The sequence below is a fragment of the Coregonus lavaretus genome (assembly GCF_964263955.1).
Source record: "Coregonus lavaretus genome assembly, chromosome: 14".
NCBI lineage: Eukaryota > Metazoa > Chordata > Actinopteri > Salmoniformes > Salmonidae > Coregonus > Coregonus lavaretus.
Window position 1 is genome coordinate 31062096 of NC_140001.1, and position 19698 is coordinate 31081793.

The window sequence follows — 19698 nt, forward strand, 5'->3', positions numbered from 1 at the left end:
CATGTCTTAAAGTAATGATGGACTGTCATTTCTCTTTGCTTATTTGAGCTGTTCTTGCCATAATATTGACTTGGTCTTTTACCAAATAGGGCTATCTTCTGTATAACACCCCTACCTTGTCACAACACAACTGATTGGCCAAACACATTAAGAAGGAAAAAATAAATAAAAAACAATTGTAAAGTATAAAAATGCGCTGCAATTTTTCAATAAAATAAACTGCTGTTCCAATTGCGTCCACTGGATGGCGCAATAGCAATTGTGTTACATTTACATTACATTTACGTCATTTAGCAGACGCTCTTATCCAGAGCGACTTACATGAGCAATTAGGGTTAAGTGCCTTGCTCAAGGGCACATCGGCAGATTTTTCACCTAGTCGGCTCGGGGATTAGAACCAGCGACCTTTCGATTACTGGCACAACGCTCTTAACCACTAAGCTACCTGCCGCCCCGTTAAGCAAGCAAACTGTTTATACCGGGGCAGAGCAAGTAGGTCAAGCACGTGCAGCCAATGAGCTACTTTGTTTTGCCCGCGATATTTATTACGGCTTCTACTTTTAACATTATGTGCTTTGGCACCCTCATTGCCCCAATATGTCTCTGTCAAAAAATAGAAAAGTGGACGCAGAGTGCAGAGTGTTCCAAGAAAAATGGTCATCCTATGGGAAAGCTGTATGTTTGGTGTGTTCAGAGCATGTTGCAGTGCTGAAAGAATATAACCTTCGTCGCCACTATGTGAGTCTTCATGCCGACAAATATGACAACTTTCAAGGACAGCGGAGATGAGAGAAGGTGAATGAACTGTTGGTGGGTCTGAAGAAACAGCAGTCTGTGTTTACTCACAGCCGAGACATCAGTGACGCTGCAGTGAAAGCTAGCTACCTCATTGCTAATGAAATCGCAGTGGCTTCAAAACCATTTAGTGAGGGTGAATTTGTAAAAACATGCATGATGAAGGCAGCGGCGATTGTGTGCCCTGAAAAGCGGCAGGCTTTTGCTAATATCAGCCTGACAAGAAACACAGTTGCAGACAGGATTTCCGATCTTTCAGTGGATTTGGACAGCCAGTTGAAGCAAAAAGTAAAGTCATTTATTGCGTTTTCGGTGTCAATTGATGAAAGCACGGACATTACAGATGTTGCACAACTGGCCATTTTTTCATCCGCGGAGTTGATGACACATTGACCGTCACCGAGGAGTTCGTGGAGTTGGTGCCGATGACAGATACAACGACAGCAGCTGATATTTTTACCGCACTCGTCGGCGCGCTGGACAGGGTCGGAGTGGACTGGTCCCGCGCTGTCAGCCTGGCTACAGATGGTGCGCCCTCAATGATCGGGAAAAAAGCAGGCGTTGTGACAAAGTTCAGAGAGAAAGTGCAATCTGCAAATGGAGGACGTGATTTTTTGACTTTTCACTGTATTTTGCACCAGGAGGCTTTGTGTTGCAAGTCATTAAAGATGGATAACGTCATGAAGGTGGTCATCCAAACTGTTAATTTCATCCGATCCAGAAGCCTGAATCACCGTCAGTTTGACAGCCTTCTCAGAGAGAAAGACCACATCTATGGCCTGCCATACCACACTGAGGTAAGATGGTTAAGCCGAGGTGCTGCGCTGAGGCGTTTCTTTGATTTACGAGAAGAAATTGAACAGTTCATGGAAGAAAAGGGCAAACCAGTGTTAGAATTTCATTCCGCAGAATGGATGCCGGACCTTGCATTTATGGTGGATGTTACAGAGCACCTGAATAACTTGAACAAACAGCTGCAAGGGCGCAACAAAGTTGTCACGCAGTATTATGACAGCATACGTTCTTTCAAGTTGAAGCTGTCATTGTGGGAGACGCAACTTGCCGGTGGTGATGCAGCTCACTTCCCCTGTCTGAAAAATGTGTGCGCGACCCAACATGTGGCAGACATGAAGCGGTTCAAAGATAAAATAAATGGACTGTTACGGGAGTTTGAGCAACGCTTTCAGATTTATGTTTATATGTTTTTATGTTGATGTGCTATTGTTTTTAATTGATTTTATTTTATTTGTATATTTAACCTATTCTTGACTATGTGGTTCTTGCACTTGTTTGGGGAACAGGATTTCATTATTTTTATCTACATTTCTGCCTGAGAAATGACACCCTGATATAGTTCTGTGATCTGTGATATACTTCTGTGAATCACTGAGGCATTGTGTGTTTGTGTGTTCTTTGTCCTCAGAACTTTCAAATAACTTGAGGTGTTTTATGATTAATAGTGATGTTGTGCTTTTGGACACTGTCCTCAGGCTCCAGCTTTATGTTTATATGTTTTTATGTTGATGTGCTATTGTTTTTAATTGTTTTTATTTTATTTGTATATTTAACCTATTCTTGACTCTGTGGTTCTTGCACTTGTTTGGGGAACAGGATTTCATTATTTTTATCTACATTTCTGCCTGAGAAATGACACCCTGATATAGTTCTGTGATCTGTGAAACAGTTCTGTTAATCACTGAGGCATTGTGTGTTTGTGTGTTCTTTTTCTTTAGAATTTTCAAATAAACTTGACGTGTTTTATGATTAATAGTGATGTTGTGCTTGTACTATTTTGGACACACTGTCCTCAGGCTCCAGCTTTATGTTGTATGTTGATCGTATTAAAACAAAGAAAACAATCTGAAGTTGTTGTTTTTAAGTTATATATATACCATGATTTTTCCGGTCCGGCCCACTTGGGAATAGATTTTCCTCCATGTGGCCCCTGAGCTAAAATGAGTTTGACACCCCTGACATAGACCTTAGCCAAATACATTTAAACTCACTTTTTCACAATTCCTGACATTTAATCCTAGTAAAAATTCATTGTCTTAGGTCAGTTAGGATCACCACTTTATTTTAAGAATGTGAAATGTCAGAATAATAGTAGAGATTTATTTCAGCTTTTATTTCTTTCATCACATTCCCAGTGGGTCAGAAGTTTACATACACTCAATTAGTATTTGGTAGCATTGCCTTTAAATTGTTTAACTTGGGTCAAACGTTTCGGGTAGCCTTCCACAAACTTCCCACAAGAAGTTGGATGAATTTTGGCCCATTCCTCCTGACAGAGCTGGTGTAACTGAGTCAGGTTTGTAGGCCTCCTTGCTCGCACACGATTTTTCAGTTCTGCCCACACATTTTCTATAGGATTGAGGTCAGGGCTTTGTGAAAGCCACTCCAATACCTTGACTTTGTTGTCCTTAAGCCATTTTGCCACAACTTTGGAAGTATGCTTGGGGTCATTGTCCATTTGGAAGACCCATTTGTGACCAAGCTTTAACTTCCTGACTGATGTCTTGAGATGTTGCTTCAATATATCCACATACATTTCCTTCCTCATGATGCCATCTATTTTGTTAAGTGCACCAGGCCCTCCTGCAGCAAAGCACCCCCACAGCATGATGCTGCCACCCCCGTGCTTCACGGTTGGGATGGTGTTCTTCAGCTTGCAAGCCAGCCCCCTTTTCCTCCAAACATAACAATGGTCATTATGGCCAAACAGTTCTATTTTTGTTTCATCAGACCAGAGGACATTTCTCTAAAAAGTACGATCTTTGTCCCCTTGTGCAGTTGCAAACCATAGTCTGGCCTTTTATTGGCGGTTTTGGAGCAGTGGCTTCTTCCTTGCTGAGCGGCCTTTCAGGTTATGTCGATATAGGACTCGTTTTACTGTGGGATATAGATACTTTTGTACCTGTTTCCTCCAGCATCTTCACATTTACATTTACATTTAAGTGATTTAGCAGATGCTCTTATCCAGAGCGACTTACAAATTGGTGCATTCAACTTAGGATAGCCAGTGGGACAAGGAAACGTATGATCTCTGTAATTGCAAACAAAGGTTTCTGTACCAAATATTAAGTTCTGCTTTTCTGATGTATCAAATACTTATGTCATGCAGTAAAATGCAAATTAATTACTTAAAAATCATACAATGTGATTTTCTGGATTTTTGTTTTAGATTCCGTCTCTCACAGTTGAAGTGTACCTATGATAAAAATTACAGACCTCTACATGCTTTGTAAGTAGGAAAACCTGCAAAATCGGCAGTGTATCAAATACTTGTTCTCCCCACTGTATATCCACAGTAAAACATTTACATTTACAGCATTTAGCAGACGCTCTTATCCAGAGCGACTTACAAATTGGTGCATTCAACTTATGATAGCAAGTAGGACAACCACTTTGTCATTTTTTTATTTTTTAGGGGGGGGGGGGGGGTTAGAAGGATTACTGTTATACTATTCCAGGTATTCCTTAAAGAGGTAGGGTTTCAAGTGTCTCCGGAAGGTGGTCAGTGACTCCGCTGTCCTGGCGTCGTGGGGGAGCTTGTTCCACCATTGGGGTGCCATAGCAGCGAATAGCTTTGACTGGGCTGAGCGGGAACTGTGCTTCCGTAGAGGTAGGGGGGCTAGCAGGCCAGAGGTGGATGAACGTAGTGCCCTTGTTTGGGTGTAGGGTCAGATCAGAGCCTGAAGGTAAGGAGGTGCCGTTCCCCTCATAGCTCTGTAGGCAAGCACCATGGTTTTGTAGTAGATGCGAGCTTCAACTGGAAGCCAGTGGAGTGTGCGGAGGAGCGGGGTGACATGAGAGAACTTGGGAAGGTTGAACACCAGACGGGCTGCAGCATTCTGGATAAGTTGTAGGGGTTTAATGGCACAGGCAGGGAGCCCAGCCAACTGCGAGTTGCAGTAGTCCAGACGGGAGATGACAAGTGCCTGGATTCACAAGGTCCTTTGCTGCTGTTCTGGGATTGATTTGAACTTTTCGCACAAAAGTACGTTCATCTCTAGGAGACAGAACGCGTCTCCTTCCTGAGCCGTATGACGGCTGCGTGGTCCCATGGTGTTTATACTTGCATACTATTGTTTTTTTTGTACAGATGAACGTGGTACCTTCAGGCATTTGGAAATTTCTCCCAAGGATGAACCAGACTTGTGGAGGTCTACAATCTTTTTTCTGAGGTCTTGGCTTATTTCTTTTCATTTTCCCATGATGTCAAGCAAAGAGGCACTGAGTTTGAAGGTAGGCCTTGAAATACATCCACAGGTACACTTCCAATTGACTCAAATTATGTCAATTAGCCTATCAGAAGATTCTAAAGCCATGATATCATTTTCTGGAATTTTCCAAGCTGTTTAAAGGCACAGTCAACTTAGTGTATGTAAACTTCTGACCCACTGGAACTGTGATACAGTGAATTAATTAAGTGAAATTAAGTGAAATAATCTGTCTGTAAACAATTTTTTGAAAAATTACTTGTGTCATGCACAAAGTAGATCTCCTAACCGACTTGCCAAAACTATAGTTTGTTAACAAGAAATTTGTGGAGTGGTTGAAAAACGAGTTTTAATGACTCCAACCTAAGTGTATGTAAACTTCCGACTTCAACTGTGTATGTATATATATATATATATATATATATACACACATATAAATACATATAAATAAATATAAATAAATAAATAAATAAATACATAAATATATACATAAATATATGTACATATACATATCCTTTAAAAATATATATTTTTTACTTTAAATATATTATAAATATATGTATTACTTTCCAACCCCACCACCCCTTCCCTAATTGGAGTAAACTAGTCAACAACAATGCTTAGGCCTCTACTTCCAGCTTATACATACTATATACATTTTATGGAGACAGTCAATTTTACAATAATTCTATTTTTATTGTTTTTACTCCTGAACGTCCTCTACCCTCAACCTCTCCGATCATTTTCATGATGTCCATCCGGTTTGCTTCTATATGCCTTATCTTTCTAACTGTGCTCTTTCACAAAAGCTCTCAACCTATAACCTATATACTTATTATGGACACAGTATGCTTTACATTAGTTATCTTGTTGTTGTTAGTTGTTATTAGTCCCATCCTTCAGCTCCATTCAACACCTCCCATCTATCTCTTAACACCATCCATATTGGATTTCTATTTGCCATATATTTTTCAACTGTACTGTGATGTTTCACAAAAGTTCTGAACCCTTCTATTCTCATTGTTTCTTCAGATTGTAAATTGAAAATAAACGTTTTTGCTAAAAGTATTATTATATTATTGATCGATTGACTATGACTTTTCAGATCACCCAGTAGTGCTATCTGCAGGGTTAGCTCCAGGTAAATATTGCAATCCTTCAGCCATTCCTGGACCTGTGACCAAAAACAAGCTACAAATGGACAGTACCAAAACAAATGATCTAATGATTCTGTCTCTTCACAGCAAAATCTGCAGAGCTGGGAAGATTGTATCCCCCATATTAATAACATTATATTGGTAGCAAGAATTTTGTATAATAATTTAAATTGAAAAGTTTTGAATCCGGTGTCATTTTGCGTGTCAGTTCATAAACACTATGCCATGGAATCGGTACGTCTAAAATCTCTTCCCAACTATTTTGCAATCTATATGGGACGGCTGTCAATCCTTTGGTCCTTAAATGAAACTGGTATACTTTTTTTATATTTATCACTATTTCCTTTGACCAATTATGTTCTTTAATGCAGGGCCGACAGACAAGTTCCTTACTTTTTCCCCCTTCCACTTTCCTCTTCCATTTTTGCGGTAATGCTGCAATTATTTGGTTGTAATTTTGGGTAGAGCAGACATGCGGTGTCTGATACTTGTGAGATTTGTTTATGAAAGTTTGCGGCGGAACACATGAAAAAAGCATGTACTTTCAGAAATGTTTGGCGAACTACTGGTAGCTCGCGATCGTCCTGTTGGAGACCCCTGCTCCAGAGAAAACTCTCTCCACAGCTCACCATTTACTCATACACACAGGTAACACCTAGAAGAAGAACCGTCTGTCTGCCTGATTTCTAACCTTCCTGGCCCTGCCCCTCTCCCCACTCTAAGATGGCGTAGCAGTGCGGTCGCTTTTATTCATTGTCCCTGTGTAAATATCCCGTTTCTTGTTTTTTTGTCTATTTTGTATATATTTCTCAATTTTTACTTTTCATTCTTTAACTAAATATACTTTCCTGCAACCCGCCTCACCCACCGTGGAAAGGATTCTATTATTTCTTTATAACTTTCATCAAGAACCGTAAGCTGAAAATAGTCTAGCTGCAACTGAATGGCTACTTGTTATTAGTCACCGTTAGCGTCTTCACCACTGTCGGTGGCCTACACTATCCACCAGCCAGCTCTAGCTCTAGCCTGGACAATTCGTCGGCCAGTCTGCACAGCGTGCTATCGACCCAGCGTGCTATCGACCCAGAGCTTATTGGACTTTCTGCCGGAATCACTGGACCCTAGCGCCGGATCATCGCAACCAGCTAGCTAGCTGCAACCTGTTGTTGGCTGATTACCATTGCCCTATAGCAAGCACCAGTTAGCCTTGAGCTAGCCTCAGGCCCATCTCCCGGCTATCTACCTCGCTGTCAACCGGACGGGACCTCCTAGTGTTGACACTGAGCCCCGCCGATCCAACACGACTGGTCTGCCGAGTAAATAGTCTGATGTGGTTTCAACAGGCTTCCCGTTGCGACGACCACGAAGATCCATCTGCCAGCCCCGGCCCGCTAGCACACGCAAACTACAACTGTGCTCCCTGCTAGCTGTGCTGAAGCACCAATTTGAACTGCTCTCGGACTCACATATTGCTGTTCACTGGACCTTATGATCACTCAGCTGCACAGCTGATGCCTGCTGGACTGTTCCTTTACACGGTACCCTGTCCTGTTTATTCTGTTTAGCCTTAGCCCAAACGTTATCGCTATTTCCAGTTGTTGTTTTAGCTCTCTCTAATAACACCTGTGACTGATTTATGCCTCTCTCCCATGTCAATTATGCCTTGCCTATTGCTGTTTGGGTTAGTTCTTATTATACAATTTCACTGTAGAACCCCTAGTCCCTCTCAAACTGCCTCAAATAGTTCCTTTGTTCCACCTCCCATACACGCCGAGACCGGCTCAATTGGTGGCTCCAGTGACGCTATCTCTTTCATTGTTACCCAACGCTTAGGGTTACCTGAACTGTACTCATATCCTTCCATATCCTTTTCTGTACATAATGCCCTGAATCTTTTCTACAACGCCCGGAGAACTGCCCCCTTTATTCTATGTACCCAACGCACTAGAAGACCAGTTCTTAAAGCCTTTAGTCGTATCCTTATTCTAGTCCTCCTCTGTTCCTCTGGTGATGTAGAGGCTAACCCAGGCCCTGCAGCCCCCAGTATCACTCCTACTCCCCAGGAGCTATCATTTGTTGACTTCTGTAACCGTAAAAGTCTTGGTTTTCTGCACGTAAATATCAGAAGCCTCCTTCCTAAGTTTGAGTTATTCACTGCGTTAGCACACTCCGCCAACCCTGATGTTCTAGCAGTGTCTGAATCCTGGCTTAGGAAGGCCACCAAAAATTCTGAAATGTCCATCCCCAACTATAACATTTTCCGTCTAGATAGAACTGCCAAAGGGGGTGGAGTTGCAATCTACTGTAGAGATAGCCTGCAGAGCTCTATCATACTATCCAGGTCTGTGCCCAAACAGTTTGAGCTTCTACTTCTAAAAATCCACCTTTCCAGAAATAAATCTCTCACTGTTGCCGCTTGCTACAGACTCCCCTCAGCCCCCAGCTGTGCCCTGGACACCATATGTGAATTGATTGCCCCCCATCTATCCTCAGAGTTCATACTGCTTGGTGACCTAAATTGGGATATGCTTAACACCCCGGCCATCCTACAATCTAAACTAGATGCCCTCAATCTCACACAAATTATCAACGAACCTACCAGGTACAACCCTAAATCCGTAAACATGGGTACCCTCATAGATATCATCCTGACTAACTTACCCTCTAAATACACCTCCGCTGTCTTCAACCAGGATCTCAGCGATCACTGCCTTATTGCCTGCGTCCGTAACGGGTCCGCGGTCAAACGACCACCCCTCATCACTGTCAAACGCTCCCAAAAACACTTCAGCGAGCAGGCCTTCCTAATTGACCTGGCCCAGGTATCCTGGATGGATATAGATCTCATTCCGTCAGTAGAGGATGCCTGGTTGTTCTTTAAAAGTAATTTCCTCTCAATCTTAAATAAACATGCCCCATTCAAAAAATACAGAACTAAGAACAGATATAGCCCCTGGTTCTCCTCAGACTTGACTGCCCTTGACCAGCACAAAAACATCCTGTGGCGTACTGCATTAGCATCAAATAGCCCCCGCGATATGCAACTTTTCAGGGAAGTTAGGAACCAATATACACAAGCAGTTAGGAAAGCAAAGGCTAACTTTTTCAAACAGAAATTTGCATCCTGTAGCACTAACTCCAAAAAGTTTTGGGACACTGTAAAGTCCATGGAAAATAAGAGCACTTCCTCCCAGCTGCCCACTGCACTGAGGCTAGGAAACACTATCACCACCGATAAATCTACAATAATCGAGAATTTCAACAAGCATTTTGCTACGGCTGGCCATGCTTTCCACCTGGCTACCACTACCCTGGCCACCAGCTCTGCACCCTCCGCTGCAACTTGCCCATGCCCCCCCCCGCTTCTCCTTCACACAAATCCAGACAGCTGATGTTCTGAAAGAGCTGCAAAATCTGGACCCCTACAAATCATCTGGGCTAGACAATCTGGACCCTTTCTTTCTAAAACTAGCCGCCGAAATTGTCGCAACCCCTATTACTAGCCTGTTCAACCTCTCTTTCGTAACGTCTGAGATCCCCAGAGATTGGAAAGCTGCCGCGGTCATCCCCCTCTTCAAAGGGGGTGACACTCTAGATCCAAACGGTTACAGACCCATATCCATCCTGCCCTGCCTTTCAAAAGTTTTTGAAAGCCAAGTCAACAAACAGATCACCGACCATTTCGAATCCCACCGTACCTTCTCCGCTATGCAATCCGGTTTCCGAGCTGGTCATGGGTGCACTTCAGCCACGCTCAAGGTCCTAAACGATATTATAACTGCGATCGATAATAGACAGTACTGTGCAGCCGTTTTCATTGACCTGGCCAAGGCTTTCGACTCTGTCAACCACCGCATTCTTATTGGCAGACTAAATAGCCTTGGTTTCTCAAATGACTGCCTCGCCTGGTTCACCAACTACTTCTCAGATAGAGTTCAATGTGTCAAATCGGAGGGCCTGTTGTCTGGACCTATGGCAGTCTCTATGGGGGTGCCACAGGGTTCAATTCTTGGGCCGACTCTTTTCTCTGTGTATATCAATGACGTCGCTCTTGCTGCTGGTGACTCTCAGATCCACCTCTACGCAGACGACACCATTTTGTATACATCTGGCCCTTCATTGGACACTGTGTTAACAAACCTCCAAACGAGCTTCAATGCCATAAAACACTCCTTCAGTAGCCTCCAACTGCTCTTAAACACTAGTAAAACTAAATGCATGCTCTTCAACCGAACGCTGCTTGCACCCGCCCACCCGACTAGAATCACTACTCTCGACGGGTCTGACCTAGAGTATGTGGACAACTACAAATATCTAGGTGTCTGGTTAGACTGTAAACTCTCCTTCCAGACTCACATTAAGAATCTCCAATCCAAAGTTAAATCTAGAATCGGTTTCCTATTTCGCAACAAAGCCTCCTTCACTCATGCTGCCAAACATGCCCTCGTAAAACTGACTATCCTACCGATCCTTGACTTCGGCGATGTCATTTACAAAATAGCCTCCAACACTCTACTCAGCAAATTGGATGTAGTCTATCACAGTGCCATCCGTTTTGTCTCCAAAGCCCCATATAATACCCACCACTGTGACCTGTACGCTCTTGTTGGCTGGTCCTCACTACATATTCGTCGCCAAACCCACTGGCTCCAGGCCATCTATAAATCACTGCTAGGCAAATCCCCGCCTTATCTTAGCTCATTGGTCACCATAGCAACACCCACCCGTAGTCTGCGCTCCAGCAGGTATATCTCACTGGTCATCCCCAAAGCCAACACCTCCTTTGGCCGCAATTCCTTCCAGTTCTCTGCTGCCAATGACTGGAACAAATTGCAAAAATCTCTGAAGCTGGAGATTCTTATCTCCCTCACTAACTTTAAGCATCAGTTGTCAGAGCACCTTACCGATCACTGCACCTGTACACAGCCCATCTGAAATTAGCCCGCCCAACTACCTCATCCCTATATTGTTATTTATTTTGCTCATTTGTACCCCAGTATCTCTATTTGCACATCATCTCTTGCACATCTATCATTCCAGTGTTAATACTAATTGTAATTATTTTGCACTATAGCCTATTTATTGCCTTACCTCCATAACTTGCTACATTTGCACACACTGTATATATATATGTATTTCTGTTGTATTTTTGACTTTGTTTTGTTTTACCCCATATGTAACTCTGTGTTGTTTTTATCGCACTGCTTTGCTTTATCTTGGCCAGGTCGCAGTTGTAAATGAGAACTTGTTCTCAACTGGTTTACCTGGTTAAATAAAGGTGAAATAAAAAAAATAAAAAAAACTCTCTGTCCCTCTCTCCCTCTGTCTCTCAGGTATGCAGACACTCTAATCAGTCTCCGAGCCGAGAGCCTGTCCCAAGGCCTGGAGTTCCTCACCTGGAATGATGTTCAGAAGACCATCGACGCTGTCAACCTGCAGGTCCATGAAGAACACGAGCGTAAGTCAAGTCCTCTAACGGTCTCAACACTGACTACATCCCAAATGCCACCCTATTCCCTATTTAATGCACTACTTTTGATCAGGGCCCATAGGGCTCTGGTCAAAGTAGTGCACTATATAGTCAGCAGTGTCTTGAATAATCAGCAGTGTCTTGACAAAATAAATACACACATTATTAATAATAATACAATGTTTTATTGTCACATACACCGGATAGGTGCAGAGGATGTTGTTTTACAGGGTTAGCCATACAGTAGTAGTACGGCACCCCTGGAGCCAATTAGGATTAAGTGCCTTGCTCAAGGGCACATCGATGATAAAGTAGCCCTGAGGTCAGTGTCATTAGGGCTGTTTCCCTGCTGCTTGGTGCAGTTCAACTCCCCCTGACTGTCAGTGTCATTACACATGCTGTCTGTCTCAACTCCCCTCCAGGTATTATCGCTATAGCTGAGATCAATGAGGCGCTGAGCTCTGGTGAGCCTGAACAGACCCTCTCTGCTCTGCTCCTGCCCACGGCCAAACTGCAGGGGGTCAACCCAGCCACAGCCAAACACTACCATGACGTCCTGCAGAACACCAAGCTACTCCTCTGTAAGGTACTGGACTGTCAGCTATTATGAGATCCTATATATGTCTTCCCTCAAGAGCAGAGAAGCCTCCATCTTTATAAATCTCATGTACAGAAAAGGCATTAGTACCCAGAGGCTGGGGATCACAGCTGTTGATCAGATCTAGGTTACAGATCCAGGCTACAGATCTAGGTTGCCATATGTCCTATATAGTGCATTACTTTTGACTAGCGCCCAGTGCTCTGGTCAAAAGTAGTGCACTATATAGGGAATAGGGTGCCATTTGGAAAGACTCTAGATCTGTAACCTAGACCTAATAAGGCATTTAGTTGAGAAGGATAGGGACAGTGACTGAAAGATGAATGAGATGTTCCGTGATTAATGGGAGCATGTTAAAACAGGTCTGTCTGGAGCCAAGAACATCATCGGTATGAACCCTGCTCCTTCTATGACATGTATTGTATCCACCACAATGGTGGAATCAGCTTCTCCCTGAAGCTAGGACAGCAGTCCCTGCCCATCTTCCCAAAACATCTGAAACCCTACCTCTTCAAAGAATATCTTAAATAATCCCACAGCACCCCCCCGTAATAAAAAAAAAATATATATATATATATATATATATACTGTAATCCCACAGCACCTGTTGTATTCGGCGCATGTGGCAAATAACATTTGATTTGATATAAAAAAAAATGCCTTTCGTGAACTAACACTCGCACTTGACTTTTTTTCCTGCTTACTAGCACTGACTTTGCTGCTACTAAAATTGAGGAAAGTGTACTTACTATGACTAAGATATGTGGTTTCCCACCTAGCTATTGTAAGATGAATGCGCTTAACTGTAAGTCACTCTGGATAAGAGCGTCTGCTAAATGACTAAAATGAAAGACGTGTGCGGTCTACACCGATCGATGTGGAAAATAGAAAATACTTAGTAAAATGGGAATGAACATTATAAATGAATGTATGGTAATACATGAATATACGTCATTTGTATTGCAAGGGTTTTATATTTACAAACTGTCCTTGTGAACAAGTCAAAACAGTACATAATGATAACTTTGAAGTAAGCATGTCCTTCCTTGGCACTTCCAACACAGTCTGGTTTCTCAACATCCTCTCTGGGAGAATTGTTTTTGTCGTCGGCTGGTTTTTCAGGACATCCTTGCTGATACTGTACACAAATTAAACCATTTGAGAAACCGGCAACTTAGTAGCTCTGACAGTGTCCCACGGGGGAGAACGCATAACATAACATTGTGTTCAGATTACAAGCAGAACTGTACCCTGTTCACTTGTTTACAGCATATAGTAGTTTGCTTGTCCACTCTCTGGGTTCCCCCACTGCGCTCTGACAGTGGGAGATCTACGGGAAGGGACGGTGGGCGCACACACACACAGTCTCTACACCAGAACAGCAGATCTCTGCTGCCTCCTCCTGAGCGAGGCGAAGCGTAGTTTGGAGGCGGTTGTCATGGACATGAGAATACACAGGAAGGGGTCCAGACAGCTGTGGAAGCAGCACAGACACACTGTAGTGCTGGAGTACACATACAGCTGTCCTCTCCACTGGTTGACAGCCTCACGTAATGGGCGATATGGAGGACGCCGCTGGGAGCGAAATACACAGTGAAGATGAGGAAGACCAGTGTACTGACCCTGATGAAGGGAGTCCAGTCAAGGCCCGAGCGACCCAGATGCAGCACCACCGCCACATGGGTCCAGGCACAGACCACAAAGGGCACGCAGAACCCTAAACAGGCCAGTCTTTAGGGCACCAGCAGGGCGTGGGAGTCCTCCTCCAGGGGCAGTATGTCGTGGCAAGTGGTGAAGCCCAGACTAGGCAGCAGGAAGCTCTCTCTCACAAGGAGCTCTGGCACCACAGCCACCCCAAACAGGCCCCACACCCCCAGGCTTGCCTCTACCGCCCAGGCTGTCTTGGGCAGCCGCCTGTACAGGAAGGGCCTCACCACGGCCAGGTAGAGCTTGAGGCTGACACACACGATGGTGTGGGCAGAGCAGTAGATGTTGCTTTAGAAACAGGCGGTGACGACACGGCAGGCAGCTTCGCCAAACACCCAGTTGTTTCCGTTGAGGTGGTAGTGGACGCGGAGGACCAGGGAGAGCAGGAGGAGCAGGTCAGAGAGGGCCAGGCTCAGGTAGAGGACAGCCGTGGAGAAGGACCTGGCCCGGAGCCTCAGGAAGGCCAGGATATAAGCGTTGGAAGGGACGCCCACTGCCGTGGCCAGGAGGTAGGCTGAGGGGATGAGCCGGGTGCTGAGGAGCCCTGTGGTGTAGGCTACTGCAGGGTCCTCCAGCCTCACGTCCAGCCCAGGGGCCCCAGGGGACAGGTGGACCAAGCTGGGGGGCCCAGCCTCAGCCGTACAGTTGGTCTGGACTCTCCTGCCGTTGAACGTCCTTGGGTCCAACACAGCTAAGACGGTTGTTTTTGTCTTGTTGACTTTCTCCTCTGTGGTGAAATGGGGGGAAGAACATAGATTTTAATTCCGATGTGAGGTTTTCTACTTTGAATGCAGCTATTCACCTTTGACACACAGTATTGAATATAAATGTCATTATAATAATATATATAGATATTTTTAAAGTTAGTTGGCTTGAAATGCTGTTTAAAACATGCATGATGTTTTACACAACTTATACAAGATGTGTGACAACCTTATACTAGCTATTGTGGAGCTGATTTACTGGCAAACATTTAGGCATAACAAGCATGTTGTTGATGGAGGGGAAACAGAACTGGTGAAGCCCTACCAATAGGCAAAGTGGATACAAAGTCCCAATTGTAATATGAAATCCCAAGGCTTAAGAATTTTGTCCTCTCTAAAATCCTATGGAGAAATGTAAAAAGAAAGTGACTTACCATTGTCCTGGAGAGACAGTCCTACCATCAGACAGAAGAGAATCCCAGACAGTATATTGGTCATGTCTCTCTCCTGTCTCCTCCACATTGTTGTTATTATTATCCCTGTATTATTCCAACTCAAAGTCCTCTAGTGTTTCTATAGACTTGCTATAGGCTAGTTGTCCACTATCAGGATCAACTAGCGAAACTAGCCATCCAGACCGCTGGTTCACATGGTCAGGCAGCCTACTGTACTGGAAGTCCTTGCTGCACTGGTGTTGGCGCTGGACCGTGAGGCTGTGTGCATAGTGTGTGTGTATGCTGTGTGTGTATACTGTGTGTGTTTCCTGTCCAGGCTTGAAACTGAATTCCTACTCTCTACGTCTGACGCTATCTACTGATTCAGCCGAGTGGGAGGAGATGGTCCTAATAGTTTACTTTTTACAGTTTGTTGTCATTCCTCAAATGTTTTTTTTGTGCAGGTTTCTGAAGTCTTTCAGTTTTCTGTGACTGAAAATGTGGCTTGTCTAATGCAAAATTACTAATGTTAGAGTAAAAAGATTGTCAGCTTGAGTAACATCAAACATACAGTTGTAGCAGTATGATGATTTCAAAACCCAAGCTTCCTGGAACAGTTTCCATTAACCTACTTTGACCTTCAGTATTCCTCTTGAGTCACACACATTTTGATTACACATAATCAGAACTAAACTCAGCAAAAAAATAAACGTACTCTCACTGTCAACTGCGTTTATTTTCAGCAAATTTAACATGTGTAAATATTTGTATGAACATAACAAGATTTAACAACTGAGACATAAACTGAACAAGTTCCACAGACATGTGACTAACAGAAATTGAATAATGTGTCCCTGAACAAAGGGGGGGGGGGTCAAAATCAAAAGTAACAGTCAGTATCTGGTGTGGCCACCAGCTGCATTAAGTACTACAGTGCATCTCCTCCTCATGGACTGCACCAGATTTGCCAGTTCTTGCTGTGAGATGTTACCCCACTCTTCCACCAAGGCACCTACAAGTTCCCAGACATTTCTAGGGGGAATGGCCCTAGCCCTCACCCTCCGATCCAACAGGTCCCAGACGTGCTCAATGGGATTGAGATCCGGGCTCTTCGCTGGCCATGGCAGAACACTGACATTCCTGTCTTGCAGGAAATCACGCACAGAACGAGCAGTATGGCTGGTGGCTTTGTCATGTCAGGATGAGCCTGCAGGAAGGGACCACATGAGGGAGGAGGATGTCTTCCCTGTAACGCACAGCGTTGAGATTGCCTGCAATGACAACAAGCTCAGTCTGATGATGCTGTGACACACCGCCCCAGACCATGACGGACCCTCCACCTCCAAATCGATCCCACTCCAGAGTACAGGTCTCCGTGTAACTCATTCCTTTGACGATAAACGCGAATCCGACCATCATCCCTGGAGAGACAAAACCGCAACTCGTCAGTGAAGAGCACTTTTTGCCAGTCCTGTCTGGTCCAGCGACGGTGGGTTTGTGCCCATAGGCAACGTTGTTGCCGGTTGTGTCTGGTGAGGACCTGCCTTATAACAGGCCTACAAGCCCTCAGTCCAGCCTCTCTCAGCCTATTGCGGACAGTCTGAGCACTGATGGAGGGATTGTGCATTCCTGGTGTAACTCGGGCAGTTGTTGTTGCCATCCTGTACCTGTCCCGCCATCCTGTACCTGTCCCGCAGGTGTGATGTTCGGATGTACCGATCCTGTGCAGGTGTTGTTACACGTGGTCTGCCACTGCGAGGACGATCAGCTGTCCATCCTGTCTCCCTGTAGCGCTGTCTTAGGCGTCTCACAGTACGGACATTGCAATTTATTGCCCTTCCACATCAGCAGTCCTTATGCCTCCTTGCAGCATGCCTAAGGCACGTTCATGCAGATGAGTAGGGACCCTGGGCATCTTTCTTTTGGTGTTTTTCAGAGTCAGTAGAAAGGCCTCTTTTAGTGTCCTAAGTTTTCATAACTGTGACCTTAATTGCCTACCGTCTGTAAGCTGTTAGTGTCTTTAACGACCGTTCCACAGGTGCATGTTCATGAATTGTTTATGGTTCATTGAACAAGCATGGGAAACAGTGTTTAAACCCTTTACAATGAAGATCTGTGAAGTTATTTGGATTTTTACGAATTACCTTTGAAAGAAAAAGGGATGTTTCTTTTTTTGCTGAGTTTACAATTTTCAAGTTAAAAGTATGGTAACAGAAGTTCCTATTTAGCGTTGGTCTGTATGTTATGTTTGTGCTTGTACAAGTTCTTGCTTGTCTTATGCATGTCTTAAAAGTATTGAAATACTGTATGGTCAGTGGGGAATTCACTGGTCAAAAGCAGATCCACTTCCTGACAGAAACCAAGGGGGCCTGTTTTCTCTTGACTTCCTTCCTGCCTTTTGTGTCATTTGGGAGACAACCTCTCTGCTCCCAAAGGTCTCCATAATTAGTCTGTGAAGGAAAGAGTTGGTCAGGCAGGCTGAATACATGTTCAGTGTGGTTTCTCTCCTGTTTTTGGTGGTATTTGTGTTTGAGCCATGGACCCATGACCAATGGTGTGGACTGAGCTGAGGATGTTTTGGCCATTAACTAACAATCAGTGTTTTTACATTTTCCCTCAGGTCTTACCTCTGGACACAGATGAAATGGTAGAGCTTCTTGTTCATGCTGGCGCTGTCTTTGTAGCTGTTTAAGTGCTTCATACCTGGGTTTCAAAAACTTACAATCTTTACAAAAACATTATCTGTGCCTGTTTGAGCTTGCCTGTCTTAATAAATCAATAGAAAATATCCCAAAATGCGAAGTATTTGAACCCAGGCATTTTTTGTTGTTTTTGTTTTTAAATGTGCTGTCTTGGTTAGTGCTTGGAAGAAGAGCATTCAGTTAGGGCTCAATCCTGACTTGAGATCTGTGGTCGTAGCTCAAATGCTTGATTTACCAGAAAGTTCAAATTCTGTGTGTACATCTCAAGCTGCCAATGTATTTGTCTCTGTGGTCTACCACTCTGAAAAGTAGAGGTTGACTCTGTGTGTCTGTCTGTGTTTGTGTTTGTCTGTGACTCCAGAGCTCGGGGGATGAGTCTGCTGTGCTGTGGCTCGACCAGATTCAAGAAGGGATACACACAGCCAACCAAGATGAAGAGGAGGCTCTCACATGTAGGCACACCATGCTCACTCCCAACCATTCACTCAAAGCCAAGAACAAATAATGTATTAGTAGTTCTTCACATCACCATTCAAATGTCATAACTTCAACCACTGGATAAGCGCGACTGCTAAATGACCAAAAGAGTACGACCCTGCCTTACACAGGAAGCGGCACAGGTCCTAATCCAGGCACTTGTCATCTCCCGTCTGGACTACTGCAACTCGCTGTTGGCTGGCCTCCCTGCCTGTGCCATTAAACCCCTACAACTCATCCAGAATGCCGCAGCCCGTCTGGTGTTCAACCTTCCCAAGTTCTCTCACGTCACCCCCCTCCTCCGCACACTCCACTGGCTTCCAGTTGAAGCTCGCATCCGCTACAAGACCATGGTGCTTGCCTATGGAGCAGTGAGGGGAACGGCACCTCTGTACCTTCGGGCTCTGATCAGTCCCTACACCCAAACGAGGGCATTGCGTTCATCCACCTCTGGCCTGCTGGCTCCCCTTCCTCTGCGGAAGCATAGTTCCCGCTCAGCCCAGTCAAAACTGTTCGCTGCTCTGGCACCCCAATGGTGGAACAAGCTCCCTCACGACGCCAGGACAGCGGAGTCACTCACCACCTTCCGGAGACATTTGAAACCCCACCTCTTTAAGGAATACCTGGGATAGGATAAAGTAATCCTTCTACCCCCCCCCCCAAAAAAATTGTAAAGTGGTTATCCCACTGGCTATAGGGTGAACGCACCAATTGGTGAGTCGCTCTGGATAAGAGCGTCTGCTAAATGACGTAAATGTGCCCCTGAGCAAGGCACTTAACCCTAATTGCTCCTGTAAGTCGCTCTGGATAAGAGCGTCTGCTAAATGACTAAAATGTAAATGTAAAATGTAAAATGTCATAACTGTTCCTGTGTCTGTTTCGTCTGTGGCAGTGGCTGGAGCAGTGGCGGACATCAACAGGGAGGTGGCGGAGGGGGACTCCCAGACCACCCTACAGGCCCTCCAGTCTCCCCTGGCAGGGCTGAGAGGGGTTCTGTCTGAGTGTGCAGACACCTACCAAACACAGCTGGCCCAGTGCCAGGACCTCAACACTACCACTGGTAACCTGGCATACAGTCAGTTTATTTATGGATATTTGTTCTCTTGTCAACACACCCCCTCTCACACAAATCAATACATTACCCTCCCAACTTCTAATGTGTAACTTACATTTTAGTCATTTAGCAGACGCTCTTATCCAGAGCGACTTACAGTTAGTGCTTTCATCTTAAGATAGCTAGGTGGGACAACCACGTATTACAGTCAACTTATCACAGTCATATATCACAGTCAACTTTTGTGTAAATCATGCATTTGGCGGTTAGTGAATGATGTTCAGGTGTTTCCTCTAGCAGGCAGCAGTGAGAGTGTGATGTTCAGGTGTTGTTTCCTCTAGCAGGCAGCAGTGAGAGTGATGTTCAGGTGTTGTTTC

The 19698-nt window shown here is 44.5% G+C and overlaps 1 protein-coding gene and 1 pseudogene across 5 annotated transcripts in view; one reads left to right on the plus strand and one right to left on the minus strand.

Annotated features, from left to right (window-relative positions):
- The window catches only part of LOC311141553 (ras GTPase-activating-like protein IQGAP2), a gene marked incomplete at its 3' end in the record, with an annotated part of 92972 nt that overhangs the window by 51007 nt on the left and 22267 nt on the right, over positions 1–19698 (plus strand). For all 4 annotated transcript variants that reach the window (XM_084176913.1, XM_084176912.1, XM_084176914.1 and 1 more), the window contains exons 14-17: positions 11509–11633; positions 12068–12231; positions 18152–18242; positions 19160–19327. In XM_084176913.1, the coding sequence (XP_084033039.1) occupies positions 11509–11633; positions 12068–12231; positions 18152–18242; positions 19160–19327 (548 nt within the window). The remainder of the gene's footprint in view (positions 1–11508; positions 11634–12067; positions 12232–18151; positions 18243–19159; positions 19328–19698) is intronic.
- LOC311141563 (proteinase-activated receptor 3-like) lies at positions 13612–15176 on the minus strand (annotated as a pseudogene). Its single transcript has 2 exons — positions 15089–15176; positions 13612–14677 (listed from the first exon to the last, which is right to left on the minus strand). The product of its transcript is annotated as a proteinase-activated receptor 3-like (transcript).